Source organism: Leptosomus discolor, chromosome 27 (genome assembly GCF_034619465.1).
Source record: "Leptosomus discolor isolate bLepDis1 chromosome 27, bLepDis1.hap2, whole genome shotgun sequence".
NCBI lineage: Eukaryota > Metazoa > Chordata > Aves > Leptosomiformes > Leptosomidae > Leptosomus > Leptosomus discolor.
Genome location: NC_141417.1, coordinates 845,840 through 867,423, shown reverse-complemented (window position 1 = coordinate 867,423; position 21,584 = coordinate 845,840). Strand labels below are relative to the sequence as shown.

General features: G+C 72.1%; 2 protein-coding genes across 4 annotated transcripts; one reads left to right on the top strand and one right to left on the bottom strand.

Moving 5' to 3' along the window:
* Positions 1-383: 383 nt before the first annotated feature.
* Positions 384-11,866, bottom strand: ADCY6 (adenylate cyclase 6). 2 transcript variants are annotated; one of them, XM_086478593.1, is made up of 21 exons: positions 11,033-11,866; positions 9,372-9,521; positions 9,148-9,269; positions 8,916-9,027; positions 8,709-8,836; positions 7,887-8,045; positions 7,649-7,790; positions 7,421-7,549; positions 6,818-6,843; positions 6,562-6,709; positions 6,104-6,201; positions 5,936-6,023; positions 5,743-5,859; positions 5,503-5,661; positions 4,276-4,451; positions 4,154-4,183; positions 3,121-3,250; positions 2,742-3,005; positions 1,694-1,898; positions 606-730; positions 384-512 (listed from the first exon to the last, which is right to left on the bottom strand). In XM_086478593.1, the coding sequence occupies exons 1-21, from the start codon at positions 11,864-11,866 to the stop codon at positions 384-386; spliced, it is 3,471 nt and encodes a 1,156-aa protein (XP_086334719.1). The 2 variants fall into 2 exon arrangements, with proteins under 2 accessions (XP_086334719.1, XP_086334718.1); XM_086478592.1 differs by having other exon boundaries at positions 5,743-5,885; positions 5,941-6,023.
* A 3,513-nt stretch (positions 11,867-15,379) lies between these two features.
* Positions 15,380-21,330, top strand: CACNB3 (calcium voltage-gated channel auxiliary subunit beta 3). Of its 2 annotated transcripts, XM_086478630.1 has the most exons (14): positions 15,380-15,421; positions 15,601-15,693; positions 18,647-18,769; positions 18,872-18,994; positions 19,067-19,182; positions 19,273-19,337; positions 19,431-19,450; positions 19,694-19,774; positions 19,995-20,053; positions 20,143-20,252; positions 20,354-20,505; positions 20,583-20,678; positions 20,774-20,923; positions 21,040-21,330. In XM_086478630.1, the coding sequence occupies exons 1-14, from the start codon at positions 15,380-15,382 to the stop codon at positions 21,328-21,330; spliced, it is 1,521 nt and encodes a 506-aa protein (XP_086334756.1). The 2 variants fall into 2 exon arrangements, with proteins under 2 accessions (XP_086334756.1, XP_086334757.1); XM_086478631.1 differs by lacking the exons at positions 15,380-15,421; positions 15,601-15,693 and adding an exon at positions 17,367-17,408.
* Positions 21,331-21,584: the final 254 nt, after the last annotated feature.

The window sequence follows — 21,584 nt, the reverse complement described above, 5'->3', positions numbered from 1 at the left end:
TGGGGGGACGGACCCCATCTCCCCTCTTTGGCACGCGGGCGATTTTGGCAAGGGGGGGGGGGGGGGAGGGAACTGCACACCCCCCCCCCCCCCCCCCCCCCCCCGCCCTTCCACAAACACCCCGGTGCAGGGCTGGGAAATGCCCCCCCCCCCGCCCCCCAACACACCACCCGGGGAGGGGGGGCCACAGCGGGGGGGGGGACGGACACCCCCCCACCCCCACCTCCCTTGGGTCCATTTCTCCCTTTTGTTTTTTTCCTTTTTAAATACGTGGATTTGGGGATTTTTCCTTTTTTTTTTTTTTTGTTGCCTGACCCCGGCGCACGCTGGGGGGTGGGGGCCTGGGGGGGGGGGCACACACACCCCTGGGACCCCCCCCCCCCCTAACTCCCCCCAGGGCCGGCGTTGAGGAAGTAGGTGGTCATCTCCCCCTTGCCCTTGACCTTCACCAGCCCCCGGCACTCCAGCGCGTAGCCCTTGGCCGCCAGCACCTGGTACAGGTCCGTGGTCACCTGGGGGAGGGGGACACGGGGGTGAAGTGGGGGGGGGGTCTGGAGGTGAGGAGGGGGCCCTGTGTGCGGGTGTCCCCCCGCTTCCCAGCTGACCTGGATGCGGTCGGGGACGCCGGTGCTGTCCATGCGGCTGGAGACGTTGACGGTGTTACCCCAAATGTCGTACTGCGGCTTGCGCGCCCCGATCACCCCCGCCACCACCGGCCCCATGTTCAGGCCTGCGGGGGGACGGACGGACACACGGACACACGGACACCGTGGGCAGAGGGTCACGGGAAACACACCCACCCCCCACCAGGGCCACGGGAGCGAGGGCACGGGGGGCGTGCGAGGGGGGAAAAAGGGGGAAGCGCAAAGCTGGGGGGGGGGGGGGGGGGGCGGGGAGGGGGTTGTGTGTGCAAAGGGGTGTGCGACGGGGAAGGGGCGTGAGACACCTGCGTGTGCGAACGGGGGGGGGTGAAGGCTGCGTGTGCCAAGAAGGAAGGGGCGTGCAAGGGTTGGCGCAGGATGAGGGGTGGGCACGGGCTGGGGTGGGCACGGGCCAGCGTGTGCAAGGGGGAAGGGGCGTGCAAGGGGGAAGGGGCGTGTGGAGGCTGCGTGTGCAAAAAGGAAGGGGCGTGCAAGGGTTGGCGCAGGATGAGGGGTGGGCACGGGCTGGGGTGGGCACGGGCCAGCGTGTGCAAGGGGGAAGGGGCGTGCAAAGGGTTTGCACGTGCAAAGGGGCGCGTAAGGGCCTGTGTGTGCAAGGGCTAAAGGGGTGTGCGACATCAGCCTGGGCAAAGTGGCGTGCGAGGGCTTTGCGTGCTGCAGGGAAAGGGCGTGCGAGGCTGGGCCTGTGCAGAGGGGCGTGCAAGGGCCGAGGGGCGTGCAAGGGCCGAGGGGCGTGCAAGGGGCTTGCGAGGGGCGTGCAAGGGCCCGTGCGCAAAGCGGTCTGCGAAGGCCGCGTGTGCACGGCTTTGCCCGTGCAGAGGGGCGTGCAAGGGCCGAGGGGGCGTGCAAAGGGGGGGTGTGCAAAGGTGGGGGCGTGCAAAGGGGGGGTGGCATGCAAGGCCACGCGCGCCAACGGGACGAGCCGGCCAAGCACCAGCAGAGGCGAAGCCGCGCGCGTGCGGGGGGGGGGGGGGGGGCGGCTGGGGGTGCGAGGGGGCGTGCAAAGGGGGCGTGCAAGGGGGCGTGCTCACCGATCTTCATCTGGAAGTTGTTGAAGGAGTGCTCGTTGATGTACTTCATCTGCTCCATGAGGTGCATGGCGTAGTCGGCCAGCGCCGCGATGTGGCTCCGGCCCTCCCGGTCGTACGTGGCGGCGTTGAGGCCCGAGGCCGCCATGTAGGTGCTGCCGATCGTCTTGATCTTCTCCAGCTGCCGGTACTTCTGCTCGCTGATGATCTGGGGGGGGACACACGGAGGGGGCGGCGTCACCCCCGCCACACACACGCACCCCCCACCTCTCCACGGCCCCCCCCCCCCCCGCGCCCCCCAGCTGCCTGCGCCCCAACCGCGGCTCCACCGACGCGGCTCCGCGGCCTCGCCGGCACCCCGGGCACCCCATCTCCTGCCCCCCGTCCCCACACATGGTGCCCCCCGTGTCCCCTCATCTTCCTGCACCCCATCTCCTGCACCCCAGCCCCACATGTGGGGTTCTGCAGCCTCGCCAGCACCCCGTGCACCCCATCTTCTCGCCCCCCATCGCCTTCCTCCACCAACGCTGCTCCACGGCCTCGCCAGCACCCTGTGCACCCCATCCCCACACATGGTGCCCCCCGTGTCCCCTCATTTTCCTGCACCCCATCTCCTTCACCCCAGCCCCACACACGGCGCTCTACAGCCTCTCCAGCACCCCGTGCCCCCCATCTTCTCGCCCCCCATCCCCGTGCACCCCATCCTGTGGCTCCACCAACGCGGCTCCACGGCCTCGCCAGCACACTGTGCACCCCATCTTCTCACCCCCCATCCCCATGCACCCCCATCCCCATGCACCCCATCCCATGATCTCCCCCTGATCTTGGCTCTACGGCCTCTCCAGCACCCCATCCCCTGTATCCCAGCCCCACACATGGTGCCCCCCATGTCCTCTCATCCCCTTCCTTCACCAACGCGGCTCCACGGCCTCGCCAGCACCCCGTGCCCCCCATCCCCACTCACACGGCGCTCTGCAGCCTCCCCAGCCCCCCCCGCCCGCCCCCCAGCCCCACCATCCGCCCCATCGCACCCCGCTCCGCCCTCGGGCACCTCGTCGAAGTCGGCGATGATCTCGTTGAGCAGCCGCAGGCACTCGACGCCCTCGTTGTTGGCCTCCAGCTCCACGTAGAACTCGGAGAAGTTGCTGATGGAGGCGAACATGACGGCCACGCACTCGCAGGACTGGTAGTAGAGCTCGTCGTTGCGGCGCTCCCGCGCCAGAAAATGCGCCGCCACGTCCTTGGGCAGGATGTTGTGCAGCAGCCGCCGGTTGTAGGCCTGCAGCTCCTCCATCTCCTCCTTCTCGCCCGTCGCCTGCGGCGCACAGCACCAGGCGGGAGCTGCACCGCGGCCCCGCGGCCGCCCCGTGGGCCCCGGGGTGTGGGGAGGGGGTCGGTCCCGGCCCCCCTCACGCCCCTCCCGGTCCTACCTGCAGCTTCCAGAGGAAGTCGAGGCGGGCGGTGGACTCGACCTGCTGCGCGTGCAGGTACAGCGCCAGCGCGAAGACGGCCAGGATGACGGGGGTGACGTACCGCAGGGCCACCTTCCCCTCCGCCGGGCTGCGGGCAGCCCCCTGCCCACTGAGACGGGGCGCCGGACGAGCCCGTGCCCACCCCGGGGACCCCAAAGCTGCACCCGGACCCCAAAGATGCGCCCGGACCCCAAAGATGCGCCCACCCAAGGGATCCCCAAAGATGCACCCACCCCAGGGACCCCAAAGCTGCACCCGGACCCCAAAACTGCACCCAGACCCCAAAGATGTGCCCACCCAAGGGATCCTCAAAGATGCACCCACTCCAGGGACCCCAAAGCTGCACCCGGACCCCAAAGATGCACCCAGACCCCAAAGATGTGCCCACCCAAGGGATCCCCAAAGATGCACCCACTCCAGGGACCCCAAAGATGCACCCAGACCCCAAAGATGTGCCCACCCCAGGGACCCCAAAGGTGCACCCGGACCCCAAAGATGCACCCGGACCCCAAAGATGTGCCCACCCAAGGGATCCACTAAGAGGCACCCACCCCAGGGACCCCAAAGCTGCACCCGGACCCCAAAGCTGCACCCGGACCCCAAAGATGTGCCCACCCAAGGGATCCCCAAAGATGCGCCCACTCCAGGGACCCCAAAGCTGCACCCGGACCCCAAAGATGTGCCCACCCAAGGGATCCCCAAAGATGCGCCCACTCCAGGGACCCCAAAGCTGCACCCGGACCCCAAAGATGTGCCCACCCAAGGGATCCCCAAAGATGCGCCCACTCCAGGGACCCCAAAGTTGCACCCAGACCCCAAAGATGTGCCCACCCAAGGGATCCCCTAACTTGCACCCACCCCAGGGACCCCAAAGCCGCACCCACCCTCACAGCACAGACACCCCCCCCCCCCCCCCCCAGGAACTGCTGCTGCTGCCCACCCTCACCCCGCTACTCCCAGTTCCCCCGCTGGTCCCAGTTCCCCCGCTCACCATTCGCCCTGGGTCACGTTGAAGGAGGGCCTGGGGGGTGAGGGGAGAGGAGCGGGGGGTTAGCAGGGTGGGGACACGGCTCCCAGGGCGGGGACACGCGGGGGGACACCCCAGGCACTCACAGGGCGTTGGCCACCACCAGCAGGTCGGCGTTGTCGAAGAGGGCGGCCTGGGGCCCCTCCACCAGCACCAGGTAGGTGGCCTCGATGGCCACCATGAGCAGCAGCTTGCCGATGCTGCTGATGTGCAGGAAGACGGAGCAGGCCAGCAGGCTCAGCACCACGCTGTAGCTGAAGTACTGCCGGGGAGACACCGCGGCGATGCACCGGCACCCCCCGGGGGACGCCCTGCCGGCACCCCACACCCACGGGGACCTTGCACCCATGGGGGACGCCCTGCCAGCACTCTGCGCCCTCCGGGGCTCTGCGCCAGCTCCCATGGAGGACCTTGTAGGGACCTGTGCCAGCACCCCCTAGCTGCAGGGACCTTGTGCCAGCACCCTGTACTTGTAGGGACGCTGCACCTGCAGCACCCCGTACCCTCAGGGACCCCATGCCAGCACCCTTGGGGACACAGGGCCTTCAGGGTCACCCTGTACCCTCAGGGACCCCATGCCAGCATCCTTGGGGACACAGGGCCTGCAGGGTCACCCCGTACCCTCAGGGACCCCATGCCAGCACCCTTGGGGACACAGGGCCTTCAGGGTCACCCTGTACCCTCAGGGACCCCATACCAGCACCCTTAGGGGCACAGGATCTGCAGGGGCACCCCGTACCCTCAGGGACCCCATGCCAGCACCCTTGGGGACACAGGGCCTTCAGGGTCACCCCGTACCCTCAGGGACCCCATGCCAGCACCCTTAGGGACACAGGACGTGCAGGGGCACCCCGTACCCTCAGGGACCCCATGCCAGCATCCTTGGGGACACAGGGCCTTCAGGGTCACCCTGTACCCTCAGGGACCCCATACCAGCACCCTTAGGGACACAGGACCTGCAGGGGCACCCCATATCCTCAGGGACCCCACGCCAGCATCCTTGGGGACCCTGTGCCAGCACCCTGCATCCTCACGGACCCCGCCCCAGTGCCCATTCAGGACCATGCACCCACAGAAGCCTATGCCAGCACCCTGCACCTGTGGGGACCCCATTCCAGCACCCTGGGGGACACTGCACCCACAGAGACACCCCCCCCCCCCGCCAGCATCTTGCACCCTCGGGGAGCCCGTGCCAGCACCCAAGGAGGCCCTTGCACCTGCAGGGACCCACATGGCACCCCCCGCAGGACCCCGTCGCCGTGCCCTGCACCCAGGGGAGTCCCACAGCCGTGGGTGCCCCCCCGGCTGCTCACCTCGGGGAAGTCGCAGGCCAGCCCGTCACCGTGGCAGGGGCCCGCGGGGGCCCCCAGGGAGAAGTTGAGGGCCCGGAGCTGGCAGGGTCCCACGGCCTCGGGGGTGACGTTGAGCTCCCGGGCGGCGCAGTCCCGCAGGGCCACCCGGCTGCAGGCGAACTGGGGAGGGGGCAAGAGGGGTGAGGCGGTGCCCCGCAGCCCCCCGCAGCCCCCCACCCCCCCCGGCGCCCACGCCCCTACCATGTTGATGAAGGCGGCGATGAAGACGAGGAGGATGGTGAAGACCGCGATGACGGTGCTGTGGGCGCGGGACTGGACGATCTTCTGGGAGAGCCGCTGCAGGGCAGCGGGGAAGAGCTGGAGGGGGGGAGAGGACCCCGTCATGCGCAGCCGAGCCCCCCCACGCCCCCCCACCCCTCAGCCCTGTACTCACAGTGACACAGGAGTAGATGGCGCAGACGAAGAGGATGGCGGCGAGGAGGATGAAGATGCTGACGTATACGCCGAGCATCAGCGGGGAGCTGAGGAGAGAGGCGGCTGTGAGCGCCGGGCGGATGGAGGGGGGCCAGGCCCAGGGTTTGGGGGGGGCCGTGGCACTCACTGGGGGAACACCACGATCTGGAGGCAGCAGATGAAGCAGAAGACGAGGAGGGTGCAGGCCACGTAGCCCCCGAAGCGGTCGTCCACCTTCTTGGAGTACTGCGGGGAGGAGAGGGGTGAGGCAGGCTGGGCAGAGGGGGACGGAGGGGATGGGATGGAGGGGGGCAGGGGGCACCCCAGGAGACAGGATGGAGGAGACCGCAGGGGACGAGGTGGAGAGGACAGAGGGGACCGTGAAGCCAGCGGGGTGGAGGGGAACTCACAGATTCGAGGGGACAGAGGTGACCCACGGCCGGGATGGAGAGGGAGGAGGGTACCATGAAACCAGGACAGAGAGGGCCCAAGGGATGGAGGTGAGATGAGGAGGACAAAGGTGCTGACGGGGCCGGGACAGAGGGGACTTCAGGGGACGGAAGGGACTTGGAGGGTCAGGACAGAGGGGGACAGAGGGACCCCCACCTTCTTCTCCAGCTCGGGCGTCTGGAAGGTGAGCAGGAACTTCTTGACATGGTCCTTGCGGAGCTGGTCGATGCTGCGGGCGTCGATGGCCCGGCTCAGGAACTCATCCACCTCGTCCTCGGGGTTGAGGGCCTCCTGGGCGCCACGGCTGGGGGCAGGGGTGGGTCAGGACCCCCCCCCACCCCCGACCCCTGGCTCTGCCCCAGGGAGGGGCCAGTCACGACCCCCCTGGGTGCCCCGGCATGGGGACACTTACTTGTCCTTGCTGGAGTCATCGATGCCCTGGGGAGACACAAGGGAGATGGGGGGTGTCAGGGACACCGGCATGGACGAGGGGGGAGCCCCATAGGTGATAAGGCCATGGGGCGGCCCACAGGGTCACCAGGGCCACCAAGGACAGGGGACAGAGTCCCAAGGGTAGCCAACAATGGGGGGGATCCCCAAGCCTGGCAAGGATGGGGGGGGGGGGGTCCCCAAGGGTCTGCAAAGGGAGGAGGGCGGGGTCTGGGGGGGTCTGGGGGGTGGGGGAGTGTGTCTGACACCAGTGAGGAAGGGGGACCCCTGAGGGTCCCCAAGGCTCGTGAGGACAGGGGGCATCCCTGGGGGGCTGGTGAGGGTGGGGGAGACACCTGGGGGTCCCCATCGGTAGGGGGGGATCCCCAAAGGCTGCTGAGGACAGGGGGACACCCGGGGGTTCCCCGGGGCTGCGGCAGGCAGGAGGAAGCAGGCGAGGGCTGTGGGCAGGGCTCGGGAAGCCCGACGGCAGCCGCGGAAAGGCGGCAAGACGCCGATACCACCGCGGTGGGGGCCCCCCAGTGCCCGATACCCGCCCCCCCCCCCCCCCCCCAAGTCCGCTCACCATCTGCCGGAAAGCCTTGGAGTCCTTGGTGCGGGAGAAGGAGCGCTCGGGCACCCAGCGCGGCACCAGCCCCTCCGTCGAGTTGGCACGAGCCCGCTGCAGCTTGGCCAGGATGGCTTTCTCCTCCTTCTGCAGGGCAACGTGGCCGTGAGAGGGGGGACCCCGGGGCTGTCATCCCTCCCCCCTCCCCGCCCCGTGTCCCCCACCCCAAATGCCCCCCCGACTCACGCGCTTCTGGCTGCAGCCGACGATGAGGAAGGTCTCGATGTTGTGCTCCTTGAGGTAGGCGTTGCGCTCGCCCCCGTGGCCCGGCTCCACCTCGTAGTCCCCGTTCAGGTACTGCAGCGTCGCCCAAGTGATGTGGATGCGCCTGGGGACGGGGGAAAGAAGGTGTTGAGCCCCCCGCCCCACGGCCCCGCCGTCCAAGGTGCCCCCCCCGTTCCCCCCCCCCCCCATCCCGGCTCACCCGGCCTTGCCGCCCGCTTCCATGTGGTTGGCGAGGGTCACGTCGTTGGACCAGACGTCGAACTGCCACTTGCGCAGCCCCAGGACGCCGCAGTGCACCCGCCCGCTGTGGATGCCCACGCGCATGTTCACGTTCACCCCCGTCACCTCGCGCACCAGCCTGCGGACAGCACCGGCACCGCGTCAGCCCGCGGCACCGGCCGGCGAGCACCGGGGACGTGCCAGCACCGGGGATGGGTGCAGCCCCCCAGGGTCATGGTGGCACTGGGGACGTGCCAGCACCGGGGATGGGCGTGTGCTCCCTCCCCAGCGCACGCTCTTCCTCTTGGCAGCATCCTCTTCGTGCCAGCACCGGGGATGGACGTGACAGCCCCCCAGGGTTGCGATGGCACCGGGGATGTGCCAGCACCAGGGATGGGTGCAGCCCCCCAGGGTCATGGTGGCACCGGGGACGTGCCAGCACCGGGGATGGGCGCAGGCCCCCAAGCTGCAGCGGCATCATGCACACACCAGCACCAGGGATGGGCGCAGCCCCCCAGGGTCATGGTGGCACCGGGGACGTGCCAGCACCAGGGATGGGTGCAGCTCCCCAGGGTCATGGTGGCACCGGGGACGTGCCAGCACCGGGGACAGGCACAGCTCCCCAGGGTCATGGTGGCACCGGGGACGTGCCAGCACCGGGGATGGGCGCAGCCCCCCAAGCTGCACCGGCATCGGGCACACACCAGCACCGGGGACAGGCACAGCCCCCCAAGGTCGCGGTGGCACCGGGGACGTGCCAGCACCAGGGGCGGGTGTGACCCCCACGCTCGGCCCCACTCACGAGATGGCCTCGATCATGTCGACCCCCATCTCCACGCAGCAGTGAGCGTGGTCCCCGCGCGCCTCCGGCAGCCCCGACACGCAGTAGTAACAGTCCCCCAGGATCTTGATGCGCAGGCAGTGGTTCTCCTGGGGGAGGGGGACACGGGCAGGGCAGGTCAGGGGACCCTCCCCAAGCCCCCCTCTCCCCCCCAGCCCCTCTGCTCACCGCCGCCAGCTTGTCGAAGCGAGCGAAGAGCTCGTTGAGCGTCATCACCAGCTCCTGGGCCGTGCACTGCGAGGCCAGGCTGGTGAAGCCCTCGATGTCCGCGAAGAGGATGCTGCCGAGAGGAAGAGCGTGGGCTGCGGAGGGAGCACACACCGTCCCCGGACCCCCTCACCTGGTGACACCCCCTGCAAACCTCACCCCACCCCGCCCCGCACCCCCAGCCCCACGGTACCTGACGTTGTCGTGCTTCTGGATATAGATCTTGTGGAACATCATGTCCTCCTTCTTGGTGTTGATGTCCTCCTTCATCTCCATGGCCACGTGCTGGGGCAGCACCGAGAGCAGCAGGCGCTCCTGCACCCCAGCACCACCCCGTTAGCAGGGGGCTGGGGCCCTGAGGGACTCCCCCCGCCGGGCACAGGAGACCCCCACTGCCCCCCGGGACCCCCAGCCCACCTGCTGGCGGTTCTCGCGCTGGAGGTGCAGGCGTGCCTGGATGTAGCCGCGGGTCTCCTGGAAGGCCTGGCGCTGCGACACCTCGGCCGGGTAGTGGGTGCAGACCCCCACCACGTTGGTGCAGAGGAAGATCAGGGCGTTGGCGCTGAGCTGGTGGGGGAGGTGGGCTCAGCGCGGCCACCCAGGGGGACACCCTCCCCCCCCCCGGCGAGACCTGGCCAGCTCTGCCACCCTCCCCTGCACCCCAAAACCCTGCTGCCGATATGAGAGGTGCTGTCAAGAGGAGCGGGGAGACGTGGGGACCCAAGGAAGGTGGATGTGGGGACGCAGGGACCCAGGACAGGGAGGATACAGGGACTTGGGGACAGAGGGGACCAGGGCGAGGGGGATGTGGAGCACCTGAGGACAGGGGAAACCAGGGCATGGGGGATGCAGAGACCTGGGGACCCAGTGCAGGGGGGCAGAGGGGACCTGGGGGCACCACGGACCAGGGCAGGGTGAACTTGGCGGACCCGGGCATCTAGGAAACCAGGGCAAGGGGACACAGGGAGCTGGGGTGGGGTGGGGGGACACAGGGACGTGGCCTGGCCCCACGGGCCCTCGGGAAGCAGAGGAAGCCAGGGGGAGGGCCGGGAAGCGGAGATGGCTGCAGCGGGAACGCTGCGGTTTCCCCCCCTCCCCGTCCCCGTCCCCCGGGACCGGGGCCAGGGCTATTTATAGCGCTCCAGCAGGCTGGGAGCGGGGGCCTCGCACCCACCCGCCGGCCCCATCGCATCCCCCTGGCCAGGGGCCACGGCCCCATCGCTCCCACCCTGTGGGGGTTAACCCCACTCAAGGGGGGGGGGTTTCCCCTCCCGTGACCTCCCTGAGCCCTGCTGGCCTCGTCCCCATCCCCGGCCCATGCATCGCCCGTGGGGACAGCACGTGGCCCCAGTCCCGGCCAAGCGGGACGAGGGTGACGGTGGCCCTGAGCGAGGAGGGGGAGCACAGCGGGGCGCTGCTGGGGGCTGGGAACACGCTGCCCTGGGGACAAGCAGACCCCCCCCCCCTGCACCCCGCTGTGCGTGCAGCGCCCCATTGGGAGCCCCCGCTACCCTGGCAGGGGGGCTGGACAGGGGACAGTGCCAGGGTCCCAGCCCCCCCCCTGGGTGGCAGACACCCCCCTGCCCTGTCGCCCTGGCTCTGCATCCCCCCTCGGGGGTTTCCGCCAGCCCCACAACGGGGGCTTTGTGGGTGCCCCCCCCCCCCACCCGGCGCAGCCCACAATGGTGGGTCTGTGCACAGCCCTGCTGGGACGAGGGGCCCCCCTCACCCCCCACCCCACCCCCCCCACGCACGGGGCTGCGGCGGCAGAACAACCCCCGCAGGCAGCCCCCGCGGGACCCTGGCATGGGACCCCCACCCGGGACTGACCCCCCCACCCCCCCGCAGGCAGCTGAGAGGCCCCTCCCACCTCCAGAATTTTCCATGTGCGGAAACATCAAGCGCCGAAAAGCCAAATTTTTGCAGAGAGGGACCGGGGGAGCTGCCGGCGAGGACAGGGGGGTCCCACCCAGGGCCTCCCTCACCCCCTGCCGCTGGCAGGCAGGATGCCCTCAGCACAGCCCCCTCCCTCAAATGTGCCCCCCCCCCCCCCCCCCCCCCCAGCCCCCCAGCTCTACCTGCTTCCAGAGGAAGGGGTCGGCGGCGTTGCGGTGCCAGGCGATGGCGAGGTGCAGGGCGGAGAGGAGGACGCCGGCCAGCACGGCCGCCCGCATCCGCACCGGCAGCAGCGTGTAGGTGATGTAGATGAAGAAGACGCTCCACCAGACGCCCTCGGCCGCGCTGCGGGGTGCGACGGCCACCGTCCCCAGCGCCTGCACCCCGGCCAGCAGCCCCAGCACCACGTAGCTCACCACCCACATGTAGTCCTGGGGGAAGGCGCTGCGGCTGCACAGCACCATCAAGAGCAAGAAAAGGGCCGTGGCGCTCGCCAACGCGGCGGTCGCCGGCACGTGCGGGGCGCCGGGCAGGCAGTGGAAGAGCAGCATCACCCCGCAGACCAGCACCAACACCCCCATCAGCACCGTCAGGCTGCTCTGGTTCATCTGGAAGAAGTAGCGCTGGTAAAGCCGCTCCAGTTTGGCCGACTGGAAGCGTTTGGAGCGGAAAACCTGGAGCAGCCGCCGCCAGCACTCGCCGGCCGATGGCCGCCCTCCACGGCCCCTGGCTCCCTTCAGCCCCTTGGCTTCGCCGTCCTCCAAGCCCAAGTCCACCGATTTGAGTCCCAGGTCGCCCGCGGGCCCCTTCTTGCCATAGTGGTCCTCCTGCCAGGTGCAGCGCAGCCCCCGGGGGGGCCCCCCGCCCCGCTCCATCTCAGGGTCCTGCAGGCAGCTCATGTAGCGGGGGCCGCAGAGGGCGGCGCGGGGACGGGTGCCCTTCTTGCCGTTGCGCTCCCCCCATGCCGTCTTCCGCTCGTCCACCTTGGGCACCAGGATGCCGCTGAACCACGACATGCTGCGGGTGCCGGGAGGGGGTCAGCGATCGGTGTCCCCCCACCCTGATGCTCCCGAGAGGGACCCCGGTGCCCACGGGGGGGGTGTGCGAAGCAGCGTTTCTCCCACCAGGCAGGGACAGGCAGCGAAAGGCCCCAGTGTCCCACCCTGAGGGGGGGGATGCAGACCCTGAGCCCCAGCTCTCCCACCAGCCCCATGGCCCCAGCAGGTACGGCCGGTGACGGATGCCCAGCGCCAGTGTCCCGGTGTCCCGGTGCTTGGCCCTGCCAAGGCCACCACGAGCTCGTCCTCGCCGGCGCAGCGACCTGCGGCAAAGCTGGCACCGTCACGGGCGTCCCGGCCCTGTTTGTCTTGAACAGCGGCCAACGGGCTGCACCGGGCACCGCGGCCCCGGGGGCACCGGGGACCAGCCGGGACGTGGCAGCCGGTCCCAGCCCCGGGTGAGCGACGGTAGGGAACGGCCACCCGGGAAGGGCCGGCCCCGGCAGCGGCCGCCTCCCTGCCTGTACGCCTGCCTGCTCCGGGCACGGCCCGCGGGGAGCCCCGCCGAGCCCGGCCCGTTCACCCCGGACCCGCCAGCGCCCTCCCGCCGCCACCGCCCCGGCCGGCCCCGCCGCCCCGGTAGCTCCCGCCGCCCCCGGTAGCCCCCCCCGGGGCCGTACCGCTCCCACCACCCCGGGGCCCAGCCCGGTGTCGCCACCCCCCTCTCCCCGGTCCCCGAGCAGCTCCCCGGTCCCGGTCCCCGCCGCCACCCCGGCGCCCCCCACCCCTGCGCCGCGCCCCGGTACGCCCGACCGGCCCCGCTCACCTCCGCCTCCGGCGCCGCCGCCCGCGGGGCCCCGCGCCCCGGTACGGCCCCGCCGCCGCCGCCGCCGCCGCCGCCCGCTCCTACACGGCGGCCGCTCTGCACCCCTGCCGCCCCATCCCGCGGCCAGGCCGGGTCCCCGGTGGCGGCCGCGGCCCCCGTCCCGGTCCCGGTCCCGGTCGCAGCCCCGGCCCCGGCCCCGGCCCCGGCCCCGGCCCCGGCCCGCCCCGGCCGGTGCCCGCCCCCCCCCCCCCCCGCCCGGATCCGCTCCCGGGCGCTCCCGGCCGGCGGCCTTAAAGGCACAGCGGCGGCGGCGGCGGCGGCGGCTGCCCGGTACGGCCCGGTACGGCCCGGAGCGGCCCGGTGCGGCGGGGGAGGCGCGGGCGGCGCGCGGGGGCGGCGGGCGCGCGCGCGGGCACGGGCGGACCGGCACCCCCGGGGCTGCGCACACGCACACACACACACACACGCACCGCCGCGCTGCACCGACATGGCGGGGACAACGGGGACACGCGCAGCCGGGCCCCCCGCGCGCGCACACGCACGCACCCCCCGTGCACCCCCTTGTCTGCACACGCGCCCCCCCCTTTGAGTGTGTCCCTTGCACACCCCCCCGTACGCACACCCCAGTGCCCCCCCTTGCACGCCCACCCCGCACACATACCTACACACCCCCTTGCACACGCACACTAGTGCACACCCTTGCACACGTGCGCAGCCCTGTTGCACGCGCACACATGAGCCCCTTTGCGTGCGTGTGGACACAAGTACGCATATTCCCCCCCCCCCGCACACACACTTACACACCCCTTGGGCACCCCTGGCATGCACGCACATGCACACACCCTTGCACGCACACACATACATTTTGCACACACCCCCTTGCGCACACACCCCCTTACACACCCACCCTCTTGCACACACGCCCCCCTTGCACTCACCTCTTGCACACACACCCCCTTGCGCACATGCACCCCCGACACACACCCCTTGCACACCCACCCTCTTGCACACACGCCCCCCTTGCACACACACCCCCTTGCGCACGTGCACCCCCGACACACACCCCTTGCACACCCACTCTCTTGCCCACACGCACCCCCTTGCACACACCTCTTGCACACACACACCCACACACGTTTTGCACGCAAGCGCGCATACCCCCCCCTTGCACACCAGGGTCCCCGCCTGCCCCCCACGCCCGCACCCACGAGTGTGCGTGGGTCAGGCCTTGGCACCCATCAGCCCGTGGCCGCCCCCCCCCCGGCAGCGGCGGCGCCGGTCCCCGCAGCCCCCCCGCAGCAGCGCAGGGCCCCGGGGAGCGCAGATTAATCATTAATTAGCAGCCGCCGCCGGGCCCGTGTCCCCGCGGCCCCACGCGGAAGTCCCGCCGCGCAGGGCGGGGGGGGGAGGGGGGGGCACCGGAGCCTGGCGTGGGGGACGGGCCGAGGGGCACCGCGGGGGACACCGGGGGGGGGGGTGTCCCAGCCCACCCTCACCGGGGGACGGCACCCAACACCGCGGGGATGGGCGCTGGGGTGCTGCCGGCGCCTCGCCCTGCCCCGGGCCGGATCGTGTCCACGCTGGGGATCCCCAGGACGGATCCTGGTGATCCTGGGGGTCCCTGGGACGGATCCTGCCCGTGCTGGGGATCCCTGGGATGGATCCTGGTGATGCTGGGGATCCCTGGGATGGAATCTGCCCATGCTGGGTTTCCCCGGGACAGATCCTGCCCACACTGGGGATCTCCGAGATAGATCCTGCCCACGCTGAAGGATCCCCGGGACGGATCCTGCCCACGCTGAGGGATCCTGCCCGTGCTGAGGGATCCCTGGGACAGATCCTGGCCCTGCTGGGGCTCCCTGGGTCAGATCCTGCCCGCGCTGGGGCTCCCCAGGACCACCTTTGGCCGCACAGGAGCTCTCTAGGCCGGACCTGGTCCACGCTTGACCCCCCTGGGCCGGACTCTGGCGAGGCCGGGGGCTCCTGGGCTCGGCCCTGGCCCTGCCGGGGCTCCCCGGGCCGGACCCCCGCGGCCCCGCCGCCCCTCTCCCCGGGGCCGCCGCAGCCCCCGCCCCTCGCTCCGACCGGCCGGTGCAGCGATGCTGCAGCACCGCGGCGCTGGGCCCGATCCGGCCGCCCCCGTGGGCACGGCGGGGACACGGGGCGTGGGGCGAGTGCGCGGGTGGGCTGCGCCCCCCTCACAGGCCCCCCGCGGCCTCTCCTGCCCCACGCGGGGGCGTGTGGGGGCAGTGACACCCCATGGGGGATGGATACCCCCGGCGGGGGGTAAAAAACCCCGGAGCGAGGGGGGGCTCAACGGCTGCGGGAGTCGGAGCGGGGGTTGCGGGCGGCGGGGCTCCCGCAGCCCCGGCCACGCGTGGGCAAGGCGGCGGCGGCGGCCCCGGGGCTCCTCTTTCCCGGTGCCGCCCGAACGATCCCCGCAGACACGGCGGGTTGCGGGGAGGGTCTATCCCCGGTGGCCCCCGGTGGTTGCCCAGCTGCGGGGGCGCGGGCCGGACGCCACGGGGATGGGCGCGGGGGCGGGCAGGCGGGGGCGGGGACGGCCGGGACGCCCCGGCGGCCCCGTGTGATGCGGAGCGCGGCAGTGGCGGCGGCGGCGGTGCGGCCCTTCCCGGCGGAGCGCCGCGGTCCGGTGCGGGGCGGCCCCGCCGGGATCCCGGGAGCTCCGGTGGGTGCCGCCGGGCATGTCCGCCCCGGCGCAGCCCGCCGCTCCCGGCTCCTTCCAGGTGAGCGGACCGAAGCCCTCCCGGCCGCCGCGGGCCCGGTGCGGCCCGGTTCGGTTCTGCCCGCAGCGCGGGGTGGGTGGTGGTGGTGGTGGGCGCCTCCGGTGGCAGCGTAGCGGCGGGGCCGCGCCGCCCGGTACCGCCCGGTGCTCACCGGCCGCCCCCGCCGCTTCCCCCCACAGAGCCCCCGGAGGCTCCCGAAGCGCAAGAGCCGCTTCAAGCGCTCGGACGGCAGCACCTCGTCCGACACCACCTCCAGCATCCTCCGCAGGCAGGTGAGCGGGCCGGCACCGGCACCGGCACCGGCACCGGGGCGGGGCAGCCCCTCCAGCCCCGGCCCCCCCCCCCTCGGCCGCATCTCGCTCCCGGGGGGCAGCGGCGCTGCGGCTCCGCAGTAAGGCACGGACCGGGTGGAAGCGGCCGAGCTTCCCCGCCCCAATCCCCGCACCGGGGAGAACCGGGAGGCCGCTCCCGCCCCGCCGCTCCCCCGGGACCGGGGCTGGGCGCCGGCACCGGGCGCCGGTAGCATCGCAACAGCCGCTCCCCGCGGCTAAAAATAGCGAGTGCTGCGTCAGGGCCGGGCCGGCCGCCGGGCACCGGCACTGCGGCGCGGGGGGGGGGGGGGGCCGAGGGGGCGGCTGGCGGCCCCAGGGAAACTGAGGCAGCGGAGGAAGAACGGGGCCGCGGAGAAGGGGGGGGGGTGTCCGCTGTGCCGCCCCGCCCGGTCCATCAGCCGGCACCGGGCCGCCTCGTGGCGCTGCCCGGGGGACGGGGGTGCAGGGACGCCCCCCGGCGCCTCCCACCCACTTGCTCCGGTTCACCGCGGCCCGAGCGACGCCCCCCGCCCGGCCGCCGGCGGGAGAGCGTGTACCGGGGCGGCCCAGGGGAGGGCGGGGGGTTCCGGTAGGATCTGCCCCGGGGGGGCGCAGAGGGGCCCGGGCATCCCGTCTCCCTCCCGGGGTAGCACCTGCCTCCTACGGTAGCCCGCGGGACCCCCGGGGACCCCCCGTCCCGGCGTCGCAGCCGGCGCGGCCCCTTCAGCACCTCGGAGAGGGCCCGGCCCAGCCCCACCGCGCTGCCCGGTACCGGGGCCGGTGCCCGGTGCTTGGTGCCCGGTGCCCGCGGCCGGTCTCGCCGCTGCCCGGAGACCCCGTCCCGCCGAGCGCTGCCCTGCGGCCCCCGTTCCAAACGAGAGCCTTAGCGGGCCGGTCCCGCCGGTGCCCGTCCCGCTGCGCGGTAACGGGGCGGGCCGGGCCGGTCCCCCGGGGCCCGTCGCTGCCCCCCTCCTCGGGGGCGGGGGGGGCGCGGCGGGGGGGCGGGAGCGGCTCCGGCCCCGCCGCAGGGCTCGCCCTGCAGACGGGGCTGCTACCGGCTCGGGGCAGGACGGGGGCTGCCGCACCGGAGCATGGAGGTACCCACGGGTGACCCCCGCCGCCGCACCGGGACCCCCGGTCGCGGGCTGCCGGGAGGCAGCACAGCCTCTCCGCCGCCGCCTCGGGACCACCCCCCCTCCCCCGCCCCTCACCGGGGAGCTGCCCTCTTTGCAAACTACCCCCCGCCTCCCCCGGGAGCTGCCCCGGGACGCCGTCCCGGTGCACCACACCGGAGCCTCTCGGGACCCCCCGGCTGTCCGTTCAGCCCCTCGGGGGTTCCACCGGAGAGGGGCCGGAGCCCCCCCCCCCCCAGCCCTGGGAAGGGAGAACCGCGACCCCCCGATCATATTCCCCCCCCCCCCCCTCCCGCCCCCCAGGCTGAGCCGGCGGAGGCGGCTCCGTGCGCCCCGGGGGGGGGGTGGCGGGAGGCGGGGGCGGGGAGGGGCGGGGAGGGGCGGCGGCGGCGGAGCGGGCAGGGCCAGCCGGAGCCCGAGCCGCAGCCGGAACCGGAGCCGGTGCCGGTGCCGGAGCCGGGCGGGGGGGGCGCGGGCGGCTCGGCTCGGCTCACCCCGTCTATGTCGTTTTCTGACTCCAGCGCTACCTTCCTGCTCAACGAGGTACCGGCCCCGGTACCGGGGGCGGAGGGGGGGGGGGTGTCCATACCCGGGGAGCCGCGGTCGAGGGTTGGGGGCGGGGGAGCTGCGCCCCGGGGGCCTGTGATTGCGCATCGGCGGCCGTGCCCGGTACGGGGGTTCGTGTCCGGTGCGGGGAGGGGGGGGGGGGGGTGTCTGCCGGTGTCTGCCGCCCTCCGGCCCTTTGTTCCTCGCTCTCGCCGCTGGTCTCGCCGCCCCCCGCCCCCGCTCCCGGCAGGTGCCACCGGGACCGGAACCGGGCGGGGGGGGTTGGGGGGGCGACCCCCATGGCCGGGGACCTCGCTGGGGCCGGGGGCTGCCTGGTGGGGTCGCGCTGGGGTGGGGGCGGGCGCTGAAGACGCTGGACTGGGGGGCCGTGCTGGGGATGTTGGGGTGGCGGGGGGGGGGAAGATGCTCGGTGAGGGGCGGTGACGATGCTGTGGGGGGGCATACTGGGGAGGCCATGTTGGCGGGGGGGGCATTCTGGGAAACCATATTGGCTGCTTTGGGGTGGGGGGGCCGGCCACCCCCCCCCGCAATGTGAGCGGGGTGGGATGAGCAGGGTGGGGAGCCCCGGGGGGGCGGTGCTGGGCAGCGGTGCTGAGCGCAGCCAGGCAGGGCCTGGGGGCCTCGGGGGGTTCCGGCGGGGCGGGGGGGGGGGCTCAGCCACATCCAGGGACCTATAAATATTTCACCGCAGCTTCTGCGCCTGTTCCAGGCGCAGCAGGCGACGGGTAATTACCGGCGGGGTGGGGGGAGCTGGGGGGGGGCTGCACCGAGCACCTACCGGGCACCCCCGGGCCGGGGGGGCGGGGGGCCGCTGCAGCAGGCCTACATCCCCGGGGGGACCCCTGCCTCCAGCTTGGCCCTTGCCGGGGTTCTCCCCCCCCCCCCCAGATGTAGGGGCTGCACCCGAGGGTGGCCACAGTGGGTGATGCCCCCCACCATGTTTGCCCGGCTTGATGGACCCCCTGAAAGCTGGAAGGGGCTGTGGGGGTGGGGGTCAGCAGGGTCCCCTCCCTGGGCAGAGCACCGCCTCTGGGCAAGGTCCTCTTTTTTTGCGGGGGTCCCCGCAGCCCCCTACCCCCTGAAAGCTGGAAGGGGCTGTGGGGGTGGGGGTCAGCAGGGTCCCCTCCCTGGGCAGAGCACCGCCTCTGGGCAAGGTCCCCTTTTTTTTGCGGGGGTCCCCGCAGCCCCCTGGCACTCAGCCCTGTCCCCCCCAGGGCTCGGCGGACTCCTACACCAGCCGCCCGTCCCTGGACTCCGACGTGTCCCTGGACGAGGACCGTGAGGGTGCCCGGCGCGAGGTGGAGAGCCAGGCCCAGCAGCAGCTCGAGAGGGCCAAGGTACTGGGGGGGGGGACACACACACCCGGGCCATGGGCCTGGGGAAGGGGGGGGGGGGGGGTACTGATCACACACCCCCCCCCCCAACCTGGGCATCCCCAGCACAAGCCGGTCGCCTTCGCCGTGCGCACCAATGTCAGCTACTGCGGGGCGCTGGATGAGGAGTGCCCGGTGCAGGGAGCCGCCATCAACTTCGAAGCCAAAGATTTCCTGCACATCAAGGAGGTGAGAGTTGGGGTGCTGGGGTGGGGGGACCACACCCCTCCCGGCCTCACTCCTGCCCTGCTCTTTGCCCAGAAATACAGCAATGACTGGTGGATTGGGCGCCTAGTGAAGGAGGGGGGGGACATCGCCTTCATCCCCAGCCCCCAGCGCCTGGAAGCCATGAGGCTCAAGCAGGAGCAGAAAGCCAGGTAGGGATTGGACACCCCACGCCCCCTCCACCCCGACCTCGCCCCCCCCCCCCCCTCCTGGGCCCCCCAACACTCACTCACCTCCCCCAGGAGAGCTGGCAACGCCTCAGGCCTCGGCGACAGCGGGAACCGGCGATCGCCTCCCCCCTCCATAGGTAAGGGCCAGGGCGATCCGGGGAGGGTCCCGGTGTGGGGGGGTCCCCCCTTTGCTGTCACCAACCTCTGTTCTCTTCTCTCCTCTCCCGAAGCCAAGCAGAAGCAGAAGCAGGTGAGTCCGCAGGGCAGGGCTGTGCCCCAGGCAGGGGGAGACGGGGAGGGGGCTGCAGACAGGGCCGAGCGTGGCCACTTCTGGGGTGGAGCGGGTGGGGGCAGAGCCCCTTGGCTCTGTCTCCAGTTATGGGGCTGGGGGCTCCAGGATGCCGGGGTTCGCTGGAATAAGCTTGTTGACCCCTTCTTCCCTGGGGGTGGGAGAGCAGGGCGCTGACACGCCCCCCGTGTCCCCCCCCTGCAGACACAGCACATCCCACCCTACGACGTGGTCCCCTCCATGCGGCCCGTGGTGCTGGTGGGGCCCTCGCTGAAAGGATACGAGGTACGGGGGGAGGGGGGGGAATGGGGCGGGGGACTAGTGGGGGGGCCCCCAGGGTGGTGGCCTGTGCCCCTCGTCCCCTCCCTGCCCGTCCTGTGCCGGTGACGGGCAGATGGTGGGGCCAAGGGCTGCCGGCAGGGTGCCGGGTGGCTGCCACCTCCCTGCCGGTGCCATCTGCCGCTGGCTCACCGTGGGCTCACCGGGCTGGCGGCCCCACCGGCAGGTCACCGACATGATGCAGAAAGCCCTCTTCGATTTCCTCAAGCACAGATTTGATGGCAGGTGAGACCCCCACCCAGGACACCCACCCCCCTCCACATGGCCTAGGGGGGTTACCCGGGTCCCCACCGCCACCCCTCTGCCCCCACCAGGATCTCCATCACCCACATCACGGCTGACCTCTCGCTGGCCAAGCGCTCCATCCTCAACAACCTGGGCAAGCAGGCCATCCTGGAGCGCTCCACCACCCGCTCCAGCATCGGTGAGGGGTTGGGGTCACCCCAGGGGACACCCACCCCCCCCCCTCAGGGGCCAGCCCAGCCTGACACGTGTGTGTGTGTGTCCCCTCCGTGTCCTCCCCAGCCGAGGTGCAGAGTGAGATCGAGCGCATCTTCGAGCTGGCCAAGTCCCTGCAGCTGGTGGTGCTGGACGCCGACACCATCAACCACCCAGCCCAGCTGGCCAAGACCTCTCTGGCGCCCATCATCGTCTACGTCAAGGTGTCCTCACCCAAGGTGAGGGGGGAGCAGCGTTCTGGGGGGGACCCCAGCTGCCCCCCCGTGGTGCCGTCACCCTCCCCTCCCCTCCGCAGGTCCTGCAGCGGCTCATCAAGTCCCGTGGCAAGTCCCAAGTGAAGCACCTCAACGTGCAGATGATGGCGGCTGACAAGCTGGTGCAGTGTCCCCCGGTGAGCCAGCAGGTCCCCCCACCCTAGGGCTACCTGGGGGGGGTGTGGGGGGGTGTGTCCGAGCCATCCCTGATCCCTCTTGCCTGCCCCCCCAGGAGCTCTTCGACGTGATCCTGGACGAGAACCAGCTGGAGGACGCCTGCGAGCACCTGGCCGAGTACCTGGAGGTGTACTGGCGCGCCACCCACCACCCACCGCACGCCCCCCACGCCGTGCCCTCGCCCACCGGCCTCCCGGGCCTGCAGGTACCCCCGGAGCCCCCCTTCCCTGCTCCCTGCAAGGCACAGGGGCGCACAGGCCACGGAGGGGGGGGGACACGCGGCCCCCCGCGCTGTCCCCACAGCCCCGTCCCTGCCCGCAGAGCCAGCAGCTGCTGGGGGAGCGGGGGGAGCACTCGCCGCTGGAGCACGACAGCCTGATGCCATCGGACGAGGCGGGGGAGACGTCGCCCCAGCCCTGGGGGGCTTCGTCCCAGCGCAGCTCCCGGCACCTGGAGGAGGAAGAGTACGCAGACCCCTACCCCGACCTCTACCAGCCCCACCGGCACCACAACAGCGGGCTGCAGGGCCCCGGCACGCCGGACCGCCCGACCGAGCGCAACCACGACAGGAACTGGCAACGCAGCCGGCCCTGGGCCAAGGACAGTTATTAGGGGCAGGGAGGTTGGGGGGGGGGGGCACGGCTGGGAACCGGCCCCCCCACCCCCACCTCCCACCCCGGGCGCTCCCCACCTCGCCCCAGCCCCGCGCTGGGGGTGCTCAGACAATCTCCCCCTCTCTCGGGGAAACTCCTCGGCACCGGCAGCTTCCTCACGCCCGCTCCCCGGGCACGTCTTCAGCCATAAGCACAGGGTGAGGGTGGGGGTCCGGTGGCCAGGATGCCCTGGGACAACACCCCCCCCCCCCC